This window comes from Kogia breviceps, chromosome 14 (assembly GCF_026419965.1).
Source record: "Kogia breviceps isolate mKogBre1 chromosome 14, mKogBre1 haplotype 1, whole genome shotgun sequence".
Lineage (NCBI taxonomy): Eukaryota > Metazoa > Chordata > Mammalia > Artiodactyla > Physeteridae > Kogia > Kogia breviceps.
This window is the reverse complement of record NC_081323.1, coordinates 14,264,371-14,290,376: the sequence shown is the minus strand read 5'-3', so window position 1 is coordinate 14,290,376 and position 26,006 is coordinate 14,264,371. Positions and strand designations below refer to the sequence as shown.

Sequence of the window (26,006 nt, the reverse complement as noted above, 5' to 3'; positions counted from 1 at the left end):
TCTGTTGAGCCCAAATGAGACCTCAGACTCCTCAACACAGCCCTACAGTCACTACCAGTCGATCAGAGTTGGCACCACAGATGAAACTGATCTGCTACTACTTTGAGGTCAGTGGCAGTATCTTGCTTATCTTTGTATCCCCACATACCTAGCAAAGTGACAGAGGTACAGAAAAAAAAAGAAAAAAAAAGTGGCATGTACACAGTAGGAACTATTATGTATTTACTGAATTAAACCAACTGCTTATTTTTCTATCCCCTTGGGGCTATATATATATAAAGTAGGTGCTAATAAATGTTTGCTTAGTTGGGTGAGTCATCTCTGCAACCCCTCCAGAGCCAAGTACACTGGAGGCCTTGTATATAATGGGTGCTAATAAACACTTGTGGTTTTAATTCAATTACTTATCTTTACATCCCCTGCAGTGCCCAGAATAAAGTAGTGGCTAATAGATGTGTGTTGGATTGAACTTCTCATTTTTGTATCCCCAACAGTGCCAAGCATTTTGTCTTATACATAGCTGGCATTCATAAGTAGGTGGAGTTGAACTGGGCACAGGAGCTCTGTGAAATTCTCTTGTGGTCCACTGGTCGGGTTGTGACAGCCTAGGGAAGGGGTCTAGCCCCCTAACATCAAGAGATTATCTAGTCTAACTCTTCTCTAACAATACTCACTCCCTTGTTGATTTCACCCAGCCTCAAGCTTTAAATTCTCTCTCTCTGCTGATGACTTCCAAAGCTGTAACTCCAGCCCTGATCTTGCTCCTGACCTCCAGACTCAGAGATCCAACTGTCCCCTTGAGAACTCCACATGGATTTCTAGTAGACATCTCAATCTTAACATGTCCAATAATGAATTCTGAATTTTGTGCTGCAAACTTGCTCTTCCTGGGTCATTCCCCATCTCAGCAATAGCAGCTCCATCCATCTAGTTGTTCAGGTCAAAAACTTCATCATCATCCTTGTCTTCTCTCTCTCTCACTTCCCACATCCAATCCCTCACAAACCTGTTGGTTCTACCTTCAGCATACATCCAGAATCCAAGTCACCATCACCTCTTGCTCCCAAGACTGCAGTTGTCTCCTCGTTGATCTCCCTCTTCTATCCTTGACCCCTACAGTCTATTTCCAACATGGCGGCCAGCAAATCACATATATATTTTTTTGCGGTACGCGGGCCTCTCACTGCTGTGGCCTCTCCCGTCGCGGAGCACAGGCTCCGGAGGCGCAGGCTCGGCGGCCACGGCCCACGGGCCCAGCCGCTCCGCGGCATGTGGGATCCTCCCGGACCGAGGCACGAACCCGTGTCCCCTGCATCGGCAGGTGGACTCTCAACCACTGCGCCACCAGGGGTGCCCCCAAATCATCTTTTAAAAACCTACGTTGGATCATATAACTCCTCTGTTCCCTATCTCACTCACAGTACAACCAAAGCTTTCAATGGCTACAAAGTCCTATGTGGTCCAGCTTCCGGTACCTCTTCTGACCTCCTTGGATCCTCTCCCCCTCATTTACTGTTCTCTTCAGCCACACTGACTTCCTTGCTATTCCTCAAACATGACCAAACACATTATTCCTCAGGACCTTTGCTCTCGCCGTTCCCTCTGCCTGGAACATTCTTCTTCTCGCTTAGTGGTTCTCCAAGTGCGGTCCCTGAACCAGTAGCATCAGCACCACCTTTGACAGCATCTTTGTTAAAAATGCAAACATTTTGGGCTTCCCTGGTGGCGCAGTGGTTGAGAGTCCGCCTGCCGATGCAGGGGACGCGGGTTCGTGCCCCGGTCCGGGAAGATCCCACGTGCTGCGGAGCGGCTGGGCCCGTGAGCCGTGGCCGCTGAGCCTGCGCGTCCGGAGCCTGTGCTCCGCAACGAGAGAGGCCACAACAGTGAGAGGCCCGTGTACCGCAAAAAAAAAAATAAAAATAAAAATAAATAAATAAATAAAATAAAAAAATGCAAACATTTCTAATAGCCCAGACCTACTGAGTCAGAACCCCTGGGGTGGAGAGGGGAGCCATCTGTGTCTTAACAAGTCCTCCAAGTAACTTGGATGCACAATAAACTTTGAAAACCACTGTTTCACATAGCTCCTTTGTCCATTCCCTTGGTTCCTTCAGATCTTTGTTCCAGTGTTCTCTTATAAAAAAAAAGAAAGGCCTTCCCTGACCCGTCTAAAAGAGCACTCCTCCAATATAACTCTCAATTCCCTTATCCTTCACAGCACTTACACCACAGGGTGCATTTATATGTTGACTTGTTTATTTCTTTCCCGTCTCTCTCCTTGCTCTAGCTGTAGGCTTTCTAAGAATCCCCAATGCCTGGAACAGTGCCTGGCACAGAGTAGGCACTCAGTAAACATCCGGGCATGAATGAGGCCCCTCCGTGCTCAAAAGGGAATGTGGGGCCCAGAGAGGGGCAGGGACTTCCCCAAGGTCACGCGGGGAGCCAGGCCTCCAGACTGTCAGATGCAGGACCCGCTCCACCGCGTTAGGCTCAGCATGGCTGGCGTGCCCCTCCTCAGAAGCATGGCTCATCGGAGGCCCCCGGCACACTTCCCTTCCCTTTTAAGCTGCGAGTGGTTTAATTTGTGAGCGCTGCTGCCTTTCATGTTCCAAGCTGTGTCCCTGCTCCTTCTGATCTCCGAAGCGGCCCAGACCCCGGTGCTGCTTGTCAGGCCCCACCCCGCTCAGCCCAGATCAGGAGGCTCAGTAATTGTGACTGATTTTCAAAGCCGCCTGGAGTCTCTGTAAGCACCCCGGTGTCGTGTCGGATTTGCTTCCCCTTCAAAAAGTTGCTCAAATGAAATAAACTAATTTAATTTCTGCTTCCTCTTTCCCCCTCCTGGGTTCCCCTGGCTTGTCCTAGTTAAGTCCCCGCTTTTTCCTGAGCGGAATGTCAGGGTCAGTGGACCGGGAGAGGAAGGTGAGGGAGGGCTGGGGCTCCTTGGGGCCGTGCTCATGAAGCTGGGGGCTGGCGCTGCCTCCCACTCTCTGGGTGACCTTGAATGAGTCCTTGCCCCTTTCTCGGTCTCACTTTCCCCACGAGTGACACAAGAACCTTGCTGCTCCAACAGCCTGGGAGCCAAGCCCAACTTGCTCAGTCATTGACTTGCTATGTGACTGTGGGTACATCCTCTCCTCTCTCTGAGCCTTGGTGTTCCCATCTGTTCAATGGGGATGTTGACATCAGGCCTGCCACCACTCAGAGTGGAAGTGAGAGTGAAGTGGTCATGGGCAAGCCAACATGGCGCATACGGGGCTGCACCTCCTTCTGGACCCCTCATCCCCATCCACTCTCCACCCCACAGCAGAGGGGGATTTCTAAAATGCAAGTCTGGGGCTTCCCTGGTGGCGCATTGGTTGAGAGTCCGCCTGCCGATGCAGGGGACACGGGTTCGTGCCCCGGTCCGGGAGGATCCCACATGCCGAGGAGCGGCTGGGCCCATGAGCCACGGCCGCCGAGCCTGCGCGTCCGGAGCCTGTGCTCCGCAGCGGGAGAGGCCACAGCAGTGAGAGACCCGTGTACCACAAAAAAAAAAAAAAAAAAAAAAAAAAAACTAAAATGCAAGTCTACCCACATTACTTCCTTGCTTAAGCCTTTCCCAGGCGATGTGCTTCCCTCAAGTCCTTCGCATATGATTCCAGCTTCCTTCTCCAGCCTTATCTCTCTCACCATCTTTCTGGCCTTTTCCATGCAGAGACATGCAGTTCAGTTTTGGGTGAAGAGAGAGAGGGCCACGTCTCCTTCGGCCAGAGTCTGAGTCCAGGAGTGAGGGCTGCTGGACCTGGGAAGTCAGGGGTTTAAGCTACTTCTCACTTGCTGTGTGACCTTGGACCCATCACTCCTGCTCTGAGCCTCAGTTTCCCCACTTGCAAAATTGAGTTCTAAGTACTCCCTGGGTCTTCGCCATGGACAACCTCCAAATTTCTCTCTCTAGCTCAGACCTTGCTGCTGAACCTGTATACTGAACTGCCTCTTCCAAGATCTCTCCTTGGCTTTCTAATAAATCCTTCCAACTTAGCAGGTCTGAAACCAAACTCCTGATTTCCCTCCGTCCCCCCAAAATCTGTTCCTCCCACTGTTTCTCCCATCTCAGTAAATGGAGATTCCATCTATTCAATTGCCCAGGTCAAAATCTCGATAGTCATCCTTGAATTTTCTTTCTCTCATGCCCCACGTCCAATCTATTAGCAAATGCTTTCAGCTCTTTTTTGTGTGTGTGTGGTACGCGGGCCTCACTGTTGTGGCCTCTCCCGTTGAGGAGCACAGGCTCCGGACGCGCAGGCTCAGCGGCCATGGCTCACGAGCCCAGCCGCTCCGCGGCACGTGGGATCCTCCCGGACCGGGGCACGAACCCGTGTCCCCTGCATCGGCGGGCGGATTCTCAACCACTGCGCCACCAGGGAAGCCCTTTCAGCTCTACTTTTGAAGTATATCCGGAAGTTGACCTCTTTTTAATACCCTTACTGGTACCACCTTGTTCCAAGCCACCATCGTTTCCTGCCTAGGTGACTGCAATATCCTTCTCAATGGGCAATCTGCTTCTGCCCTTACCCCACCTTCCCATCCAGTCTTCGTGGAACGGCCAAAGGATCCTGTTAAAATTAAGTCACACCGTGTCACTCTTCCGAACAAGCCCCTCCACTGACTTCCCAGCTTGCTGAGCCTAAAAGGCAAAAGCCTGACTATGACCACGTGGCTGCATGACCTGGTCGCTCCTCCGCTGCCCCTCAGAGGGAACTCCACCTCGGGACCTCTGCATGTACTGTTCCCACTGCCTGGAATGCTGTTCCCTAGGGCCCATGTGCCCTCGCTTCTTTCAAGTCTTTGCTTCAGTGTCATCTTCCCAGACCCATGATCTGTTAACTTGCTTCCTGCCTGTCTCCCTCGGCCAGGACGTCCCCTCTGTGAGAGAGCAGGGAGGCTGGTCTACCTTCTCCTCGCTGTGTCCCCAGTGCCTATGCATATTTGTTCAATGAACGAATGAGTCCGTTCAACGGACGCATAGCCTGTCATACGCACACACGGGCCTTGATGGCCGCGCAGGGGCACACCTGTGCACGCGTGAGATGCATATGCACAGCAGGCACGCGTGCCCCGTGCGTGCGTGAATGCCAGCCCACACCCACATTCACACCCTCGCCGTTCCCTGTTCTCCCACCGTTCCTTTGTGCTCACCATTTTCTCCGGTCCACTCCCTTCTCTTCTGTCACCGGCTGCCCGCTCACTACCCACCAATCTGCCAGATCCGGTCCAATCTGGGGAAGCCAGGGCTGACTGCACTCTTCCCCAAGAACCCAAATTCCCCCAGCCTCTGACATGTAGCTGCAGAGCTGGAAGGCCAAGTGAGAGGCAGTGCCAAGCCCTTGGCCACAGTATGTCAGCGACAAGACGTGTTCTAGGACCTAGGGCCACGGCTCCCCCCCGTCCAGTCTGGCTTGCAGGTGACTTAGCCTAACGGGGTGGGAAAGGTGGCAGCTACTGGCTTGCCCCTCACGCCACGACTCCAGCTCCTACCAGGAGCCCTCGGCTAGGTGGGGCCTTGATGGTCATTCAGCTACCTGTGGGCCCCACGGTGGGGGAAGAGGCAGATTCGTCCCACCTTTCCTTCCAGTGTCCCGCTGCTGTGCAGATGTGTTTCTGAGGATGGCTGGGTCTGAAGGCTTCTTGCAGATGTGTGTTTCGGTGTGGGTCCTGCCTTTCCTATTACAACTGTGTGTGCGCGGTGCCCCCGGTGTTTGCAGCCACACCTGGGTAGAGGCGGCTGAATCTGTGTCCGGGGGCTCGGCCACCTCTGTGAGCCTGTGCCCCCAGGTGTCTGGGTCTTGGTGTACCGGGGCTTCCTGTGGGCCGTGGAGGAAGCTGTCTGGAGGTTGTCGCGTCTGGCCGCGCCCATGCCTGTCTGCGGCTACACTCTGGTGAAGCCCGACCCCAGGATGGTAAAAATGTCTGGCTGTGGCTTTTGCCTGTGTCTAGGCAGGTGTCTGTGCATAAGCTGCATCCACGTGAGGGGCTGTTTCCTGGGTGACGTTGCATGTAGCTGTGTCTAGTGTGAGGGCATGTCTGGTTGTGTGGTGGGGTCTTGCTTCAGCTATGCCCACTCTGGTTGATTTAGGCTGTAGGTGTGCCCACGTTCGGTTGTGCCTGCATTTGTGCGGGAGCTGCGGCCAAGGGCTGTGCTGTGTCTGGGTGAGTCGAAGTCTGGGGAAGGGCCGTGTCCAGGTGGACAGCCGTGCCTGTGTGTGTGACTGTCCCGATGCTGCCCACGCATGGGGCCGTGCCTGAGCCGGGCTGCGTACACGTGGACAGCTGTGCTTGTAAGTGGGTCTTGGCCTGTGGGATTCTGTGTGGGTGTATGAGCACGTCCAAGTACGTCTCTGTGCCTGCACGTAGGTCCATGTCCACGTAGGGACTGTGCCCGTGTATGTGCCTGAGAGCATGTGTGTGTCTCTGTCCAGAAGCGCAGCTGCGACTGCCCGGAACTGTGCCTGAGTCCGTGTGGGCACCTGGGCTCACACCTATACCCTGTCTCCCCTGCCCCTCTCCGCAGCAGGCACCTGCTCACAACCTGGCAGCTCCCCTCCCCCTGCTCCCCGGCTCCCCGCGCCCCTCAGAGCTGGCAACCCACCTGTGGGTGAGAGCTCTGCCACGCTGCCAATGTAGGGGCCGTGCAGGAAGCGGGGCTCGCTGTCGTTGATGTCCTGCACCTTGATGATGAACTCCGACTCAGGCTCCAGCAGGCGGTTGGTGGCGCGGTCCCGAGCTTGAGCCCGCAGCGTGTAGAAGGTTTTCTGCTCCCGGTCCAGGCGCTCCATGGCGTGGATGTCGCCCGTCAGCTCATCGATCAGGAAGATGGTGCCAGCGCCCTCGCCTGAGATGGTGTACTTGATGGCCCCGTCCCCCTCGTCTGAGTCCGAGTGGATCTGGGGAGGCAGGGAGGAAGGCACGGTGGAGGCTGGGGTGGGAGCTCCTCTTGGCGCTCGCCCAGCCCAAGTCCCCCTGGGGGCCTGCGCCTAAGCACATCTCTTCTGTGACATACCCATTCTTCGGTGAAGACACTGAGGCTGGGGAAGTCACTCGTCATCCCAGTCCCAGGCCTCACTGTCTGGTCTGGAGTGTTTCCCTAGCCCGCCATGGCTCTTCCTGCTCCAGCCCTGCCCTGTAATCTACCTTCCCCTCTGCAGCCAGAGCTGTCAGCCTCAGGGGCAGATCTGAACACGTCCTCCCCCCCCTGCAACTCTTCCATGGCTCCCTATCGCCCTTACAAAGAAATCAGAACCACCTCCACAGCTCTCTGCTGCTTCTCCGAGTGCCCTGTCCTTATTTCTCTATCTATTGAAAATCTACTCATCCTGCGAGGCTCAGTTCAGACGCCACCTCTTCCCAAAAGCATTTATGGATTCCCTCCCTGCCCCTACCTCCAACCCCACCATTCCCCTCCAAGATCTTTGCAAAACAGCAAGTCATCGTTATCATGTTTGGCCTGTAGGATTGCTGTAGCCACGCTTCTCAAATCTTAACATGCATGCAAATCACCTGAAGATCCTGGTAAAAAGCAGATTCTGACCCAGGAGGTCTGGGGTGGAGCCTCAGAATTTGCATTCCTAACCAATTTCCAAGCTGCTGTCCATGACCTCACTCTGAGTTATAGGTCCAGGATCCCTAGTCTCTGAGCCCCCGGAGGTATTTTCTTACTCATCTGGTACCTGGAGAGCCAGCCTCAGGGCCTGGCACATGGTGGGGACAGGAAGTGGAGGGACAGAGGGGGAAAGGGGATGCAAATTGGAGGAGCACCTACTATGTGCCAGGCAGTGTACTAAGTAATTTACATACTTCTCTGGTTCAGAGTTGTTTAAAAAGAAAAAAATCCCTACTAGGGGACTTCCCTGGTGGTCCAGTGGTAAAGAATCTGCCTTCCAATGCAAGGGATGCGGGTTGGATCCCTGGTGGGGGAACTAGGCTCCCACATGCCGCAGGGCAATTAAGCCCAGACGCCACAGCTACTGAGCTTGCGCGCCTCAACGAGAGAGCCCGTGGGCCGCTAACTACAGAGCCCACGCACTCTGGAACCCACGTGCCACAGCTAGAGAGAAGCCCGCGCGCTGCAACGAAGAGCCAGCGTGCCGCAACGAAAGACCCCGCATGCTGCAACTAAGACCCGACACAGCCTAAAAAAATAAATAAATAAAAACAAATAAAATAAATATTTTTAAAAATCCCTACTAGAGTAGGTTTTGCCAACTTCACTTTGCAGATTTTTTTTTTTTTTTCATTTCCCCACTGAGGATTAGAGAAATAGGATGATTTGCTCAAGGTCAGACTGCTGGAGGAACCGGCCTGGTCCACAGCCTGGGCTTTCTCACTCCATCCTCAAGCCTCCTGGGAGGAGCCCATGGCGGCAGAAGAGGCAGTCCAGCCTGGTCCAGCCTCGGCTCCAGCATCACCTCCCTGTGAGTCCTTGCACAAGTCACTGTACCTCTCTGGGCCTCAGCTGCCTCCTCTCTAACATGTGGGTCATAATAGCACCTCCTTCTAGAGGTACTGGAGGGCTAATTGAGTGTAAAGTCCACATAAAGCCCTTAGCACCTGCCTGGCACCAGGTGACATGATATGTAACGGCCAGCCCGGCGGAGGCACTGCTCATGGAGTGGTACTGCAGCAGGGCCCCTGCTGGTTCAGGTGGGAACCCAGTGGATGCTGGATCACAGAGAGGTCGGAGGGGCTGAGGAAGCTGAGGCAAGGGAGAGGAAACGGACTATTTACCACAGGTAGGGAGCTTTTTCACTATTTGAACAACCGGCACAACAATACCAGTTTGTACTAGCTGAAAATCAGCCCTGCCTGTGACATAATAAGTGTCCCATAAACGGTAGCTATCGTTATTATTATATTATTACTAAATGTTAGCTATATATAACTGGGATTTAATCCAGGCACTGTTAAGCTCCAGAATCCAGGCTGTTTTCACTGCACTGAGATCTCCTGGGCAAGGAGCCAGCAAAAGGACTGTTCTCCCAAATAGAAACACCCAAGTCCTTATCCTTCAACGTCCAAATCTCTGAGGCAGCTCTGAGCAGAGGAAAATGCATCCAATGAAGCTGGTGACCTTGGGCAGGTCCCTGCTCCTCTCTAAGCTTCCGCAAAGATGGGGCGTGAACAAGAAAATCCCTAAGGCTCCTTTCGGGCCAGGACGACATGTACCCCAGCCCACGCAGCAGGATAACAGGTGCCAATGAAGTCACCATGAAGAGGGATGAAAGCCCACCCCCTGCCATGCAGGAGAAGCCTGAGTATAAATTCTGCCGGTGGAACTTTGTGTCTGGAAGGTGGATTATAGAAGTGCCATTTGGAAGATTGAATGGCCCATAAACATCTTCATATTTCATTAGACGATTAATGGGCATCTCTCTCTTTTTGGCGAGTCTGCTGATTCTCAGCAGAAATTGAAGGGAGTAAATGGAGGCGTTGGGTGGAACCTTTCCGGGTCCCTGTCCTGTTATAGATTGCCCCAATTAATGCCCGTCCTGGGCTCCACTGAGAAGCCTTCTTCCTGTCCAGTTACTGTTAATAGATTTCTCATAAGTGGATGGATTGTAAAAACCTCATAACTCAGTTTAATACCCCCAATAAAATTATCTCAAGACATCAGCCCTGAATCATCGGCAGTGCTGGGGATGAGGAGCCCTGTCTCTCCTGTTTGCTGTTTATGCTCTTCCTCCACCTTTGCCCAGGGGAGCTGGGGACAGGAGAGGGCAAACGTGTTCCCTTTTAGGGTGCCTCCACCCACTTCCCAATCAGACCTGTTGCGGGCTTTTATTTAATCAGTAAACATTCCCAAAGAGTGTGGTAGAATAGATACCATTTGGGGGAACGTTTAACACCTGTAATCTTATTAGTCTTCGTCACCGCCCTATGAAACATTATTATTATTCCCATTTCTCAGATGAGGAAACTGAGGCACAGGGAGGGGAGGTCATTTGCTTCGTCACCCAGCTAAGTGCAGGAAGACAATCTCCTGATCCCATGGCTCACTAATGTTGTGATCAACCTGCATGGCTTGTTAATTTTACCCTTCTGGGTCTGTTTTTCCACCTGAGAAATCAGATCAAGTCCTACCTCGCACAGGTGTGGTGAAGATGAAACGTGAGCATGTTGGTAATGACCTACACACTCTGTAAGTGGCTGTCTCCTTCCCTTTCTGTCTCCATCATGTCCCTGCTGCCCTTGACATTTTCTCTCAGACCCTGGCCAGGGATCACCTACCATTGAGGACGGGGGAGGAGGGAGTGGAAGCCAGTAGTGATGTCACTGATATTCTTCTGTGAAGCATGACACAGAGCTCACAGTGGGGTCCAGTGGCTACTCTCTGGGGACTGCAGAGTCCGAACAGGGCTGGTCGGCCTGTGGAGAAGCTAAGAGCTCAGAGCTGCAGATTTGAGCTGGGTTGGGGCTGCTCGCCCCATCTGCCTGGGTCCTGGCTCTGGAGTGGAGAGGAAGTGCCTGGGGTTCTACTCCAGGACGGTATTTCTCAAGAATCTCAGCTATGAGGCTGGAGGACGGTGCTCTTATTTACCGAGCGCCTACTATGTGCCGGATTGCAGGCCTCTGCAGAAATCTAATTTAATTTTGTGGCATACGTAAATATCTCCACATTTTCCAGGTGAACAGACCAAATTGGGCTTAGTTCTGTTTGATTCCAAAGCGCAGGTTGGCCCCTCTGCAGCCTTTGGAACCTGGTTAGTCCACTTACAACGTTCCTGGCTAAAGAAGCGGGAGAAAGGAAGATGGAGTAGGCTACAGGGCATTCACTGGGCTTCACGGCTGGGGGAGAGGCCTGTACCACCCTGTACCCGCAGGCCATGGTTATCGGCGGCCTTTTCAATCTGAGCCTCTATTTCATCATTTGGAAAAGGACTTCACGACACAAATCAGGAGAGGTGATGGGCCTTGTATTCAGGAATGGCCGGGTGCCAGCGTCAGCTTTGTCACCCACTTGTTGCCTGGCCCTGAGCAAGAGGCTACCCTCCTCTGAGCCTCAGTTTTCCCATCTATAAATGAAACTGATAATGCTTCCTCATAGAGTCCAAAGATTCATCAGATAATATGTGGGAGCTCCTGGCACATAGTCATTGCTCAGTGAAGATGAGTTCTCTCTCCTTTCCTGGCACCTGGTCTCAGAAGAGATTGAGGGTCACCTAGTTCATCCCCCCCATCTCCTGACACAAGAACCATAGGCTCAAATCCTGACCCACTGGAGACACAGGGGCCATCATGCAATATCTTCTTGTCTTTTAAACTCAGCTCGTTTCCTCCTTCAGGCAGCCCTCCCAGATGCCTTCCCATTTGCCCTCCTGCTGCTCTGTACCCCTGTCCCATGCACACTCCCCTCTGCTCCACACTCCCCTTTGTGTTGCAATCTGTCTCCTCAGTTGTCATGGGGCTCAGGGGCAGGGACTAACTTTGATTTGTCTTTGTCTGAACTCCCCACACCTGGCACATGCTAGCTGTCCTGACAATGCATGCAGAGAAAATACAGGGGGAGTGGGACAGATGAGTGTGAGTATGTGTGTGTGTGTGTGTGTGTGTGTATGTGTGTGTGTGAGATGGTGAGCTCCCTGAGGATCAAGCATATGGCTGTTCATTGCTCCCTGGTCCCCAGGATAGGCCACTGCACCAAACATTGAATACGTGAATAATGAAATATACAACTGTCATTAGAATCCTCCAACTGTCTGCTGGAATTTCTGGAGGATCCAGTCACTCTGTTAAATAATCCCAGGTGCACATGAGCTAGACTAGGAAGGTCAGTCACTGGGCACACTTCTAGACCCCCTACTGTTACCTCCTTGATAGCTCATAATGATCTTGTAACTCAGAGATTATCCTCTCCCCATTGTACAGATTGGCAAGCTGAGGCTCAGAGAGGGCCCATATCGTACTTAAAGCCACACAGCTAACAAGAGGCAGCCCGGGGCCTGTCTGGCTCCACATCCTGGGTTCTTTTCTCTGCACCGAGTGTAGACAGCCCCTGAGGGAATTCCCCCTCCCTAAGCCCCAGCCCTGGATCATGAACAACATGAAAAACACCAGAGTGATGCCTTCTCATTCTGGGGGGCTGAAAAATGGGATTTACGAGGCCATTAATTACTTCCTCCTAATTAAATCAAAATTAAATGCGAGCAGAGGTACGTTTTCCTTATTAAAGACAATTAAACGGACAGTGCGGCTACACAAATAAAACGAGTCCAGGATTTAAACGGAAAGCAAATCAAATAAAAAGCCTCCCCTGGAACGAGGGGTTTGTTCATGCCTGTGCTACTTGTAAACCAAGAGTTCATCAATTTTCTTTAAATATTAGCAACTTAATTAAATCTGCTCTCCTCCTCACCTTAATCCTGCCGTATATCTAAAATAGATCTCACCACCCACAGGAGTTGGTCATAAGTGCTGACCCCATAATTCTCTCTTAAAAAAAAAAAAAGAAATTAAAAATCCTACAAAATCCACATCCAGCTGACAGAAGCCTCGGGGGAAATTACAGTTCGGAAAAGGGATTAGTCCAAGTACCCAGATTGTATGGAAATGTTGGTAGGTTGCTTTGAGGGTGGGTGTTGTGAGAAGGTGAGGGGAAGAGGTGAGCCAGGCTGCCAGGGGTGGGGAGTAGGGGGGGGCAGGACAGCAGAGGAAGCTGTTGGCGTGGGGCCCTGGTGACAACCACGGGGGCCAGTGGTTCCTCCAGGTGCCGACAGGAGCCTGGCGGTGAGTGATGGAGGAGGCAGTTGCAAAATAGGTTACCGTTGGGTGCCCGGGGTTCACTCAGCTGATGGTGCTGTTGCTAAGCTACCTTTGGAATTCGGCAAGGACAGATGCTCCCTATGGCTCCCTGGGGCGGGGGACCAGGAAGCAGTGAATTAACTGAAACCGTGGAGAAGTCCTTTTTCCCTGAAGAGCGAGAGAGCGTGGTATGAGTGTGTGTGTGCATGCAAGCACACGACCACTTGAACAAATGTGGGACTTGGCTGGAAAGGGGACGGGTGGTTTTTTTAAAAGGCCGAGCTCATATTCCTAGAGCGAGGGGTGGGCTGGCAACCACATCCCCCTACTTTGTGGTGAGAAACTAGGACATCAGGTTGCCCAGAAGGCTTTCGGGATTGGGGGCAGGGGTTCATAATATCTGTGCATACTCTAGGTGGTGGAAATAACAGATGAGACCCATCATAATAAAAGCGAATACTTACTGAGCACATACGAGGTGCTCTCCAGGTTCCTGACATATGCTAACTCATTGAATCCTCACTGCAACTCTTTGAGGAGGTGCCAGGTATAGCCTCACTCAGCAGATAAAGAAACTAAGGCACAGAGAGGTTAAATAATGTGCGAGAGCTGGGATTTGAGCCCTGGCAGTCTGGCTCTGGTTGGCCCCCCTGAACCACACACTATACCATCTTTCACAAGAAAGGGTGCTTTGGGCACATGTTTGCAAAGAGACGGCAACTTCTCTCTCCTTCCTGCATGGAGTGCTTTTCTGGAGGTGGCCTTGAGAGTAAGCAAGGAGGGGCTCTGGGTGAAGATGATGGAGGGGGAAGATAACGTGGTCATGACAGCATTGGGGATACTGCGAGAGGCTGTTGTGAGGAGAAGACCCCCAGGGCCGGGCACAGTGCTTGGCTCATAGAAGATGCTTAATATAGGACGGTATTGTACAGCACAGGGAACTCTACTCAACAATCTGTAATGATCTATATGGGAAAAGAATCTAAAAAAGAGTGGATAGGGCTTCCCTGGTGGCGCAGTGGTTGAGAATCTGCCTGCCGATGCAGGGGACATGGGTTCGAGCCCCGGTCCGGGAAGATCCCACATGCCGCGGAGCGGCTGGGCCCGTGAGCCACAATTACTGAGCCTGCGCGTCTGGAGCCTGTGCTCCGCAACAGGAGAGGCCGCGACAGTGAGAGGCCCGCGTACCGCGACGAAGAGTGGCCCCCACTCGCCGCAACTAGAGAGAGCCCTCGCACAGAAACGAAGACCCAACACAGCCAAAAATAAATAAATAAATTTAAAAAAAAAACAGTGGATATATGTATATGTATAACTGACTCACTTTGCTGTACAGCTGTACAACATTGTAAATCAACTATACTCCAATTAAAAATTTTTTTAAAAATTGCACTGGGCCCAGACCCGGTGTCAAGAGAGCCTTGTCTCTTGGGGTTGGTTCTACCACTGCGTTGGTCTCACCCCATCTCTGCTAATCAAAACTCTCTGGAAAGCTAACTGGCCTTGGTATGATGTTCTCTGCCTCTAGCCTCAGCTTCCCCAGCTTCTAAGGCAGGGACTTACTAGGGTCCCCCCATCGCCGACAGGCTGTTGTTCAAGGCAATAGGGGTGGCGTTTGACTCATGATGATAATGGCTAGGTGGATGCAGGTTGGAAGTGGTGAATCAGGGGCTGGTTTCTCTCATCTTCTCTGGAGGTGAGTGGCTGAGGAAGCCTTCTCAGAGCCCCAGCTTCTGGGTAGACGCGGGCTGAGGTGCCTGAGACCACCACAGCTGACATTCAGGGAGATGTGTCAGAGTCCCTCCCTGACTTTCTGGGGTTTCCTGGACCAAAATCTCTCTCCCAGGCCTGGAGGTCTTGGAGATGTTTGGAGAATCAGAACACAGTTTCCAATCCTGGCTAAGCCACTTGCCCACTGTCTGCCTGCCCTCCTTTTTTTTTTTTTGTGGTACTTGGGCCTCTCACTGTTGTGGCCTCTCCCGTTGCAGAGCACAGGCTCCGGACGCGCAGGCTCAGTGGCCATGGTTCCCAGCCGCTCTGCGGCATGTGGGATCTTCCTGCACCGGGGCACGAACCCGTGTCCCCTGCATCGGCAGGCGGACTCTCAACCACTGCGCCACCAGGGAAGCCCTGCCTGCCCTCTTTGTGCCTCGAGCTCCTTGCCAACAAAAGGGAACGATTTCTACCTTGCAGTTTAAGGGTGAAGTGCTTCACGTGGGAATAATGAGAAAACAACAATAAACAAACAACCAGGCCACAGGCCGAACACTTTCTGTGCTCAGTTTTCTTCGTTAATCCTTTCAACAACCCTTGGAAGTGGGCTCCCCTAGCCCCACTTTTACAGACGAAGAGACTGAGGTCCAGAGAGGTGAAGTAACTTGTTTCAGGTAATACGGTTAATGGCTTGGTTGGCAGAACCGGGCCTCAAGCTCAGGCGTGTCTGGCTCCAAAGTCTGCATCCCTAGCTACCTCACCATTAGCTATTGCCCAGCTGGCACTGGTTCCTCCTTCCCCCTCCCCTCACCCCATTCTACCAGCCCCACCATCTCACCGCCCTGGCTGGGAGTCAGGAGTCCTAGACTCTGCCACTAGTTTGCTGGGTGACCTTGAGCAGAGACATGAACCTCTCTGTGCTCTGTCAAATCTTCACTTTGCTCTGCTGTGGGGATCAACTTCAGCCACATGTATGGAGGGGAGAGTAGCCAAGGACCAGGGATGACTGTATCTAGACCAGTGAGAATCTGGGTTTCCTGCAAGACAAACCCACAAGTTTACATCAAACTTTCCTCTCCTCCTTGTTGAGGGTCCTGAGCCATGAGCCTTGAACTGAGCAGCTTGGTCAGCCTCCCAATTCTCAGACTCATTTAAGCACACAGGAAATTCCACAGTTGGTCCCCCCTCACCTCTGCTGACCAAAACTCCCTGGAAAGCTGACTGGTCTCAGCAGTAGCCAGAGAACTGTCCCTGGGCACTGCGCTGCTTTTCCTGCCCTATAAACACCTTCCACCTCAACATCTCAACTGCAGACAAGGCTCTGAAAAAGCCAGGTTCCGTCAGGCCTCCATGTCTTTTGATAGGCTATGCCCTCTTCCCCATCAGCCCAAACTCCTACTCATACATCAAAACCCAGCTCCAGCATTTAGAAAACACTTCCATGAAGCCAGCCAAGACATACCACTTATTAAATGCCTACTCAGTGCCAGGTGCTGACCTGTGAAGCTTTTTATGTACCAGGGTGTCTTTGCCACTCTGGGGAGCCCCCAAATGGCAAAGGCTGGATCTCACTTGTCTCTGCCTCTCCAGCATTGCACCCATGAGGGAATCAGGGATTAAATGGATGAACAAAAGTCCTTCTCAACTCCTTATACTCTTAGGGCACAGATCTTCTGCCACGTTAAGCAACATTTACTCAGAGAGTTTGAGAAAGCAGCTTTCATTCATTTTCATTCATTCAATGAACAGTTTATGAGCAATGTCTGTGCTAGGCACTAGGGATTTTATGGTGAGCAAAACGCACAATCTAATAGGAAAGACATGCATTAACTGCATAATCAAATAAACACACACATAGTTAAGTGTTATGAAGGAAAGGTACAAGGACCTAGGAGGGCACATAACAGGGAGGGATGCCTACATGCAGAGGGGTCTGTCCCAGCCTGGTGTGGACAGGGGCAGCTTCTTTGAGGAAGTGGCGTTTGAGCAGAGGCCTGAGTGTGGGATAAAGTAAGCAGCAGTAGTAGAACGGAGCAGGACAGAGCAGTTGAGGGAGGCAAACAATCTAGATAAGGGGGGACGGGGCTGGCAGGAGCCTGTGGGAGCATCGGAGGGGCCATCAGAAGGGCATCAGAAGGGTGTTGTGGTCGGAAACTCAGAGCGACCGTGGCAGCAGATGAGGCTGGAGGAGGAGCCGGATCTCTGCAAGCGGCGGGAGGGAATCTGGATTTGACCTCAAGGGCATGGGAAGCTACTGAAGAATTTTAAACACAGTGGGGACAGTTTGTGTGTGACATGATCAGATTTGCAAACTCGTTTCTCCATTCTGGATGCATCTAGCTACAAGATGGACTGGGTTTCCCTCCCTACTAGTACTCTCTGCTCTAAGATGCACAAGGAAGAGGGACTAGAGAAGGATGTGGAGTAGGTAGGGGAGCAGCGGGAGCAGCGTGATGACCCTATTGTCTGCTCCTGACCAGGGGCAGCTGGCAGGAGGCAGCAGGGACTGGGATTTAGGGGGGGAGGGGAACTGGGGTCCCTTGCGTCTACCAGAGGGCGTCTCCGGGGTCCCGGGCGCGGGACAGCGGGTGCGGGGTCCCACTTTACCTTGCCCACGTACAGGGGTTCGGTGCCCGTGTACTCTTCCACCACGAAGAACTGGTTCCACACCCAGCCACGCTTTACGCGGCCCGCGCCCGGCGCGCCGTTCTGCGCAGCCCCGTACGCCGAGGGCGCAGGCGTGCCCGCCGCCCACAGGGGTCCCGGCGGCGGCGGCGGCATCAGCAGCAGCAGCAGCAGCAGCGCGGGCGACAGCGCCGCTCCCACCCGGAGCCCCCGACCGTCGGGCCGCGGCCTCATGCTTGGCCTGCGAGGGGCCCGGGCCCGGGAGCATGGACGGGAGGTACCAGGGCGTCGCCGCTTGGTGGCAGGACGGAGCGGCGCCGTGTCACATGGTGGCCTCAGCGCGGCCTCCGGGGCGCCGCCCCCGACGGGGCACCCGGACAGGCCCGCGGCCCTGAACGCCGCCCAGCCGTGGAGGCGCCCGGCTGGAGGGGGAGGGGGCGCGGCCGCACCCGGGGCATGGACGGCCCCCCGGGGTCCCCGCCCGCGCCCCCCTGGCGTCGCCGCGGCCGGATCACCAGGCAGCGCCTTGGCAGTTCCGGAGTCTGGGGTGCGCCATGGTCCCTGAGCGCAGGGGTCCTTCGGGGAGGAGAGGCCGTCCGGGCCAGGAGCCTGCGAGAAAAACAAGAAAACATCAGAGGAGGCTCTCTGCGGGGACAGGGCAGGTTGGGTCTACCTTTTTGTCCTTTAGGTACTAATTAAACACCTACCATGTGCCTGGCTCTGTGCAGCGTGGGGCAAACAAGACAGAGTGGTTCCTGCCTTCTTGGCCCACGGCCTAGTAGCCCTGCCCCTCCCCCTCCCCCAGTCCTGGATGCTTCCTTTCCACTCCCATCGCATACCTCTCCTCTCCCCCGCTCTCCGGGCACGCCCCCTTTCCTCACAGCCCCCGCATCCAGCCCTTTCTTGGTGGTTCTGGGCCAGCCCGGGTGCCCACAGGGGCAGGGACCTTATGAGCTGCTTTCCCTGCCCCCTGGCTGACAATCTCTCCAGCCCAGCCCACCCCATAGAAAACCCCCATCCTAGAGAGGAAGCTGCCCCTTCCAAAAGGGGTCTTCAAGAGCTCCCAGGACCCAGGCCTCCTGGGGGCACAGAGTCCAGCACGCAGCCCACCACCCACCACTCCTGCCTCCCCACAGCAGCACAGAGAGGTCATTCCATCCAAACCCGGGGCCCAGGGAAGGCCCACTGACCTCATGTGAGTCCCTCCACGCTCCCTTTCACGGGTGAGGCACCTGAATCCCAGAGGGCCTTGCTTGGAGGCTCCCTGTGTGGCTTTGGGCAGGGTCACATCCCCTCTGAGCTTGCCTTTGGTGTCTCCACACTCCCCAGAAAAACCTTCCTTTCCCAGAGTCTGAAAGACACTTCCCCTTCCTGGACCAGCACTGCCTCCCCAGATCAATCCAGCTCTCATTCCCTCCCTCCATCAGATTCTGCTTTCAGCAAGAAAGGATCTGAGGGACAACTCCTACTCAAGCCATAATGATGAATAATGGCTTAATGTGGGTGTTTACAGGGGACAGCAAGGCTGCTTTCATGGAAGAGTTTCAGGCACTGAGAAGCACTAGCCGAGGTGAGGGGCTCAGTCCCCACTTTTTTCCTCTCCCCAAGCCCAGTTCAGTTCAACAACTCCATTCCGCTGAGCTTCGACTCTGTGCCAGGTTTGGGCTGGATGCTAAGATAAAGATTAAATAAGCTCACAGTTGAGTGGGGTGAGAGACAAGACCCCCAGTTAACAAAGGACCTAAATGCCAGGTTGTTTGTGATCAGAGCTGTAAGAGGGTGTGCAACCTGACACCTGTGGGCCTCAGGCAAGGGAGTGGGCACAGCTGTCTGGAAGTGGCAGGTGGGTGGGAGGGCATCAGGGCTGCTTCTTGGAGGAGGGGGCATCTGATCGGTGGGAAGAAAGGGATGGGCATTCTGACAGAGGATTATGCAGCCAGGCTAAGGGTGATCTGGCTAATTTGGGGAACCAGGTTGGAAACATGAGGTGTGTGGCTAAGCAGAGAATCTGTGAGGGGGCCAGGTCCTCCTGTGGACAAAGGAGGTGGCTGGACTCTTTGGGGCGGAAGACATGTTGATCACTTCCTGTGACCCAGGACCACAGCACGTAATTCTCCTACCTTTTAACTCAGTAACTCACATGAGTCACAACAACTGTGAAAGTTGGTGTCTTATACCCATTTTGCAGATGCTTGACTCCCCAGTGCTCTTTCCCACTGTCAGCTCCAGAATTTCTTTATGGAAGGGGTTCCAGGGTAGGGAGTCATCTGTTGGGAGTTGCGGGTGATGGTGAGGGCGTTAAAACTGCATTTCAGGGCAATGAGAATAAGAAAACATCAACGGTCCATAGGGAAGAGCAGAGGGGAGGAGTCCTGAGCCAGCCCTCTTTCCCTGTAGGACCCACCCTGCATTAATGGACATCAAGAAGGCCCAGGACCCTGCTGTGAGCATCCGCAGCTCCCCTGTCCCACCCCCTCCTCGCCCACTCCATGGGGTCTAGGGATGAAGGCACCACCCAGAGATGTTGGTGGACCTTCCCCCACCCAAGTGGCCCCCTCTCCGCAATCCCTGAGCTGTGCCGCCGCCTCTGGGGATCCAGCGTTGACTCCCCACGTTATGGCCTGGGCTGATTGTAACTAGGCTGGAGTCATGGGTGAGAAGGAGGCACCGCTCCAAAGCCTTCATTTCCTGGAGCTTATGACTTCCGTGCCTGCTGCAGGAACTGGTCCCCAGGCTCCATCAGGCACTTTCAGGGCCCATCACAGCCTTGCAGGGACGCAGAGGGGAGGGGCTGGTGGGAGGGAGGGTTTGGGGGAGGCTGGGGCCATCTCTGGGGAGGCCTGGCGCAGGAAGTGGGAACAAGGGGAGATCCCCCAATGTTTGCAGGCACCTTGTTGTGGCTCTTTCTCCCTCCCTCTCTCCCTCCTTTCCTTGATTTCCTTCTTTATAACACCTTTTACAAGAGGGGGACATTCATTCATTCGTTCATCATACATTAGCATCTACTACAACTAGGGAGACAGAAATGCATTTCATTTATTCATTCAACACACTTGAAAAACAGTTTCTCTGTGTAAGACAGCCAGATGCAATCAGCTGCTCAGCTATACGACAGGAGAGGGATGCATTTCTTCTGGTTATTCATTTACTCTTTCTACAAATATTTACCCGTGCCTCCCTGATGCCAGCCCCTGTGCACTGGAGACAAAGCAATAAAAAAAGTCCCAGCTCTCATGGAGCTGACCTTCTGGTAACAAAGGAATGAAATCTACAATATAGTTTTCAGGGATTGATAAGGAATATAAAGCAGGAAAGAGGGAGGAAGAGGATGATGGAAGGACTGGGGTGTGTGTTATTATAGACAGGGTTATCAGGGAGGATCTCTCAGAGGAAGGGACATTTGGCTGATCTGGAAGGATGAGAAGGAGCAGGGTACAGCAAGATTCGATGCAGAGGGAACAGCACATACAAAGGTCCAGAGGCTGGAACAAGCTGGGGGACAATAAGGAGGCCACTGTAGCTGGTACAGAGCAAGGGGGTGGTTGAAGATGCATCAGGAGAGGGCGGGTACAAGGCAGACTGGAGGAAGGAAAGCAGTGTCCATTTTATTCTGAGCGTGCAGAGAAATATTAGGAGGGACTTTATGCAATTAAAAACCATTGGGAGACTGAAATGGCACATGGCCGTAATCACAAATTTCATGATGTGAGTCCCTCAACTTTGGAGGGCTAGGCATAGTGGGTTGCAGAGTAGGGACAGCATCACAGAGGAGGTGGCACTTGGAGTTAAATCACAGGAGGGATTTGGATATGTGGAATTTGGGGTGTTGGGGAGGAGAGGGAGTTGCTCTGTGGAAGGGCTACAAAGGTCTGAGGTCAAATCCCACTTTAGAAAGGGGCAGAGTCCAAGAGTGTCGTCCAAAGTTGCATAGGATACTTGGTGATGGAGCAGGGCCTCAAACCCAGGACTTGGATTCCCCTTGGGGGAGGGCACTTGGGGGGATGGGGAAAGACGCCCCTCTGAGTGGATGCAGCCCAGTGCCAGGAGGCACGCTTGGCAAGACAAGTGTGGCTGCATCTCAGTCCCCACCTACCCCCTTGTACAGGGCACATCCTGTGCTGTCATTTGAGGGACGAGGCCCTCACAGCCCCATCCCTCCCTCCCTTCCTTTCTCTCCTGTTCCAGCTGCTTTTCCCAAGTGGGTGTCAACTACAGGACCCTGTCTTGGCATTCCCCATCCTTCAGGGGAGACAGCTGTGGCTCCTTGGAGCTGCGTTTGGCTCTGCTGGGCCTTCCTGTGAGATCTTGGGCATGTTGGTGGCCTTCTCTGGGCCACACGTCTCAGCCTACTGCACAGTTGTTTAATCCCAAATGGGATGAAAAGCCGAGCCCCAACCTTGCTCAATAAATGTTGGCTTTGCCCTGTCTGCTCTTCAGCCTCACCTCCTATAATCCATGTGCCCTCGGGCCCATGTAAGTGCGTGTGGTTCCTACGTGCGTGCGGGCACAGGTCTGCAATCATGGATGCCAGAGCATGTGTGTATCTGGTGGCCATTCCTTCATTCCACAGATATTTGTGAGTTTCCACTCTGTTCTGTTCTCAGCACAATGAAAAGAAACAGAGTCCTTGCCCTTGCACTTCTAATGGGTTCAGACGATAAACAAATAACATGTCAGATGATGGTAAGTGCTACGGAGAAAAACAAAGCAGGGTAAGGGGCACAGGAAGTGCTGGATGGGGATTTTCTCTTTCCCTCTTTCTCTCTCAATCATGTATTATAAATGATAATGTATACAAGATGGTCAGGGAAGGCCCAGCAGTGAAAATGACATTTGAACAGAGATCTGAAGTGAGGGAAGGAGAGAGCTGTGCACATAGTTGGAAGAAGAGCATTCCAGGCTGAGGGAACAGCAAGTGCAAAGGCCCTGAGGTCAGTGCATATTTGGTGTGCAGGAGAAAAGAAAGGAGCCCAGTGTTGCTGAAATGGAGTGAGTGCAGGGGGGCAGTAGGAGATGAAGCCAGAGAGATGTGGAGCTGGGCATCAGACTCTGCAGGGTCTCCTTTGGGTTTTTCTGCGTGAGATGGGACCCAGTACGAGGGTTTGAGCAGAGGAATGACATGATCTGATTTATGTTTTAAAAGATCACTCTGGTTGCTTGGCTTCTGTATTCAAAATAGAAGCTGGGGCTGGAAGGGGCAAGGGAGCTATTTCAGTAATCCAGAGGAGGAGTAAAGGTGGCTTGGACCAAGGGGGAGCAGTGGGGGTGCTGAGAATAAGACTGTATCACAAGATATGTTGATGGGTCAGAAATGGGGTGTGAGGGAAAGAGAGGAACCGAGCATGACCACATCTGCAGCCTAGGCGACGGAAATGATGGGGTGTCCTTTCACGGACCTGCAGACAAGCATGGGCAGAGCAGATCTGGGAGACAATCAGGGACTCATTTGGACATATTACAATCAAGTCTTGGACGTGCTACATCCAATGCCTATTAGACATCCAGCAGAGACGTTGAGCAGGCAACTGTACTTACAGTCAGGAGCTCAGGGGCGAGGTCCTGGCTGCAGGTACAAATGAGGGAATTTGGATGATATTTAGAGCTGAGACTGAGTGAGCTTATGAAGGAGTGAACATAGATGGGGAAGAGGTCCTGCACCTCCGCACATAGAGATCGGGGAGATGAGGAGGAAATAGCGAAGGAGGCTGAGAAAGAGGGGAGAGAGGGGGAGGGGAGGGGAGGAGAGAGGAGGTACCTTGGAATCCCACAGAAGAAAGGAAGGAGGAAGCATTAACTGGTGACTGTCTGTCCACCTCTGCTTGTGTCAATTCCACTTTACGTCTGTTGTCCTGGCATAACTATGAATAGTGTCATACCCTCTTTTACTCTCAGATTGGATGATAAATTATATGGTCATCCTACTGATAGGTCAAGTCAGATGCGGACTTTGAATTGACCATTGGATTTAGCAACACGGAGGTAATTAGTGGCCTTGATAAAAGCTATTTTGGTTGAGTGGTGGGTGTGCAGGCATGACTGGAGTGGATTCAGGAGAGACTGGGAAGAGAATAAGTGGAGACACGTGTGTGAGTGGGCCGCAGCCCCTCTAGGGATTTTTGAAGGTTCGTTTTGCCTGCTCCCCCAGCTCCCGCCCCTACCTCAGCAGTCTGGCTGGGTTTTATGGTGTGTAAAGAGAGCGACGGGAAATATAAAAGATGGGCTGGCTGCTAAAGGCTAATTCATTCCCCCATCCTTCTTTCCTGTTTCAATTTTCTTTTGATAGCCTCTTTCCCACAGCTTGGCCATGTGTACAGCCCCTCCCCTCTGAAAAGTGATTAGTCTAAGCCAATAAGAGCCATTACCCCATCCCCACCAGTGATTGGTCTAGAAAGTATCACGTGACATAATTCTGGCTAGTGAAATATAACTCCTGTAGAGCGTCTGGATATATATATATATATTACTCTTTAAAAAGAGATGCCTTGAGGAGAAATTTTTTATTTTCTGCCTGTGTGAGAAGGTGATGGCCAGAGCAATAGCAGCCATTTTGGGACAATGAGGGGAGCTACTCCGAGAGGCCAAAGGGACCTACTAATAAATGACGGAACAATCTGTATCATTGATGATATTGTTGAACCACCAAAGTTATCCATTCTGGGCTTGGATGATCCTGTTCGAGCCCCACTTCCTCCAGACTCTCATTCTCTGTCTCCTGTGAACCCCCTCAGACCTCTATGGCTAGGTCTTCCTCTGGGGTTTGGTGTCAGCAGTGATGGCAAGCTTCTGGAGGACAGAGATCATGCCTATCCTTCTTCCATCCCTCCCTGCTCCTTCCCACACACACCTGGCAGAGCCAAACAGGGAGCTGGGGTCTGGGAGGGACTAAGGAGAATTTTGCCTCAGATGGATCTGGGGAGCTGCTTGGGCAACATGCCTTTCCTTCTCACTGAGGAGCTGCTAGACTTGCTGATTTGCTGTGGGCATCACTGCCACTGCCTACATTGTGTACTTTCAGAATCCGGGCTGGGTGACCAGCATGTCCTTTCTTGATTTCTCACTGCCCTAGTACCATTGCTGCCAAGGCTGTATCACTGCAAGCTCAGTGGCGCCAGGCCTTCCTTTGTCATCTGGCTGTCTCCCTGGGGACAGTGGAAGGAATTCTTATCCTACCCATCCCACATTTGTTTCCCAGACTCTCACTCTGCCAAGACCAAGAAGAGGGGCTGGGCTCAGTGACCCCACAGGCAGGACAAAGCAGGGGAGACTTCATGGTGCAGCCTGGGGCTCCTCACCCCTGCCTCCTCCTCCAGATTCCTGATAATCTTCCTAGCCCCTATCTCTGCGGCAGAATTTAACATTCAGGGGACCTAAAGCCATGAGGTCCAAAGTCAGACCAGGGTTTGAGTCCTAATTCCATTGTTTTACTTTATGTATGATCTTGGTAATTTTCTCCATTTCTCTGAGTCTCAGTTTTCGTATCGGAAAAATGGGGATAACAGTGCTTACCTTCTAGACCTAGTGTGAGGAATAAATGAGATGATGCATGTGAAGGGACCCACAGTGTTCAGCAATAGACGTTAGCTAGTGTACTGATAATGGCTACTGTTATTAGTATTATTTCTGGTCACTTGAAAAATACTACTGGACCCCTATTACGTACAAAGTATCCTGACCAGGTAAAAGGGGTTCATAATTACCTGTCCACTCATTCATTCATTTATTCACTCATGCGTTTATTTAACAACTGTGGATTTCCCTGGTGGTCCAGTGGTTAAGATTCCACGCTTCCAATACAGGGCGCTTGGGTTTGATCCCTGGTCAGGGACCTAAGATCCCACGTGCCACATGGTGCGGCCAAAAAATAAACAAATAAATAAATATCTAACAACTGCTAGGAGCCCATGAGTGCACCTGGTTCCAAGAAGAGTGAAGACTTGTACCGGGCTGGGGTAGTTCCTCTGGCTCCAGGGCTAGGCTGGTGCCTGGGGGATGCAGGAAGAGGCAGCTCATTTCATTCGCTCATTCATTCATGCACTCCCTCCATTCTGCACACTGGTTTGGCGTGTATATGTCCTTTCTCCGTGCCCACCTGGCTCCCCGGTCTGCCAGTGGAAACTGTGTCTGGCAGCCTGGCTCCTGTCTGCCCTGCCCGAGTCCCAAGGGCACCATGCCGGCTGGATCCTGAGCCCAGATCTCTCTGTACTTGGCTGCTGCCTTCTCCCTGGGGGGAAATGATCTCTCCCAGCTCAGTACTCTCCCTCCAGGCCAGAATGGATCCCAGAGTAATGCAGGAGCTGTTGAGGTGTGGAGGGGTGCTGGGCAGGGTCACCTGTCTCTGCTCACCTCTCATTGCTCCCCCGCCCCCTGCTCCAAGGAAGGCACGGTGAAACCATAAACAAGAGAGCAGACCAGTTACGGCCCTGGCCCGCCTTGACATCCATGAGCATGTGTGTGCCTGAGCATGTGTGTGCGTTTGCATCAGTAATGACGTGTGCAGGGGAAGCACGCGTGTGCACTGTATCCCAGCACCTAGAACAACTTCCTGCATGTGGTAGGCGCTCAGTAAGTGTGGAGTGAGTGACTTGATGGGGGCCTGCTCTGTGTGGGCCAAGTCCCTGGGCTGTCCCTGGGGTCTTGGGGGTGATGCACGTGTCCTATAAGCTCAGCGTTATATTGCTAGGTGGGGTAGCGACTGCCTCTCTGGGTGTTTTTTGGGGAGGTCAGGATAGGCCAAAGCTTCTGGGCTTGGTGGCTGGACCATTATCCAGGGTGGCAAAGGTGGGAGGTCGGGGGGAGGGATGAACAGAGCTGGGGCTATATGTACCCCATATACAGGGTCACCCCATCTGCAAAGGCTGATCCAAGGGCCCCCAGTCTTGCCCCAAGTCTATGCTGGG

The 26,006-nt window shown here is 52.9% G+C and overlaps 1 protein-coding gene across 3 annotated transcripts in view; it reads right to left on the bottom strand.

Annotated features, from left to right (window-relative positions):
• The window catches only part of CDH22 (cadherin 22), a 127,315-nt gene that overhangs the window by 56,180 nt on the left and 45,129 nt on the right, over window positions 1–26,006 (bottom strand). For all 3 annotated transcript variants that reach the window (XM_059037749.2, XM_059037747.2, XM_067012191.1), the window contains exons 2-3: window positions 17,092–17,718; window positions 6,626–6,920 (exon numbers count right to left, since the gene is read on the bottom strand). In XM_059037749.2, the coding sequence (XP_058893732.1) occupies window positions 6,626–6,920; window positions 17,092–17,343 (547 nt within the window). In that variant the 5' untranslated portion in view covers window positions 17,344–17,718. The remainder of the gene's footprint in view (window positions 1–6,625; window positions 6,921–17,091; window positions 17,719–26,006) is intronic.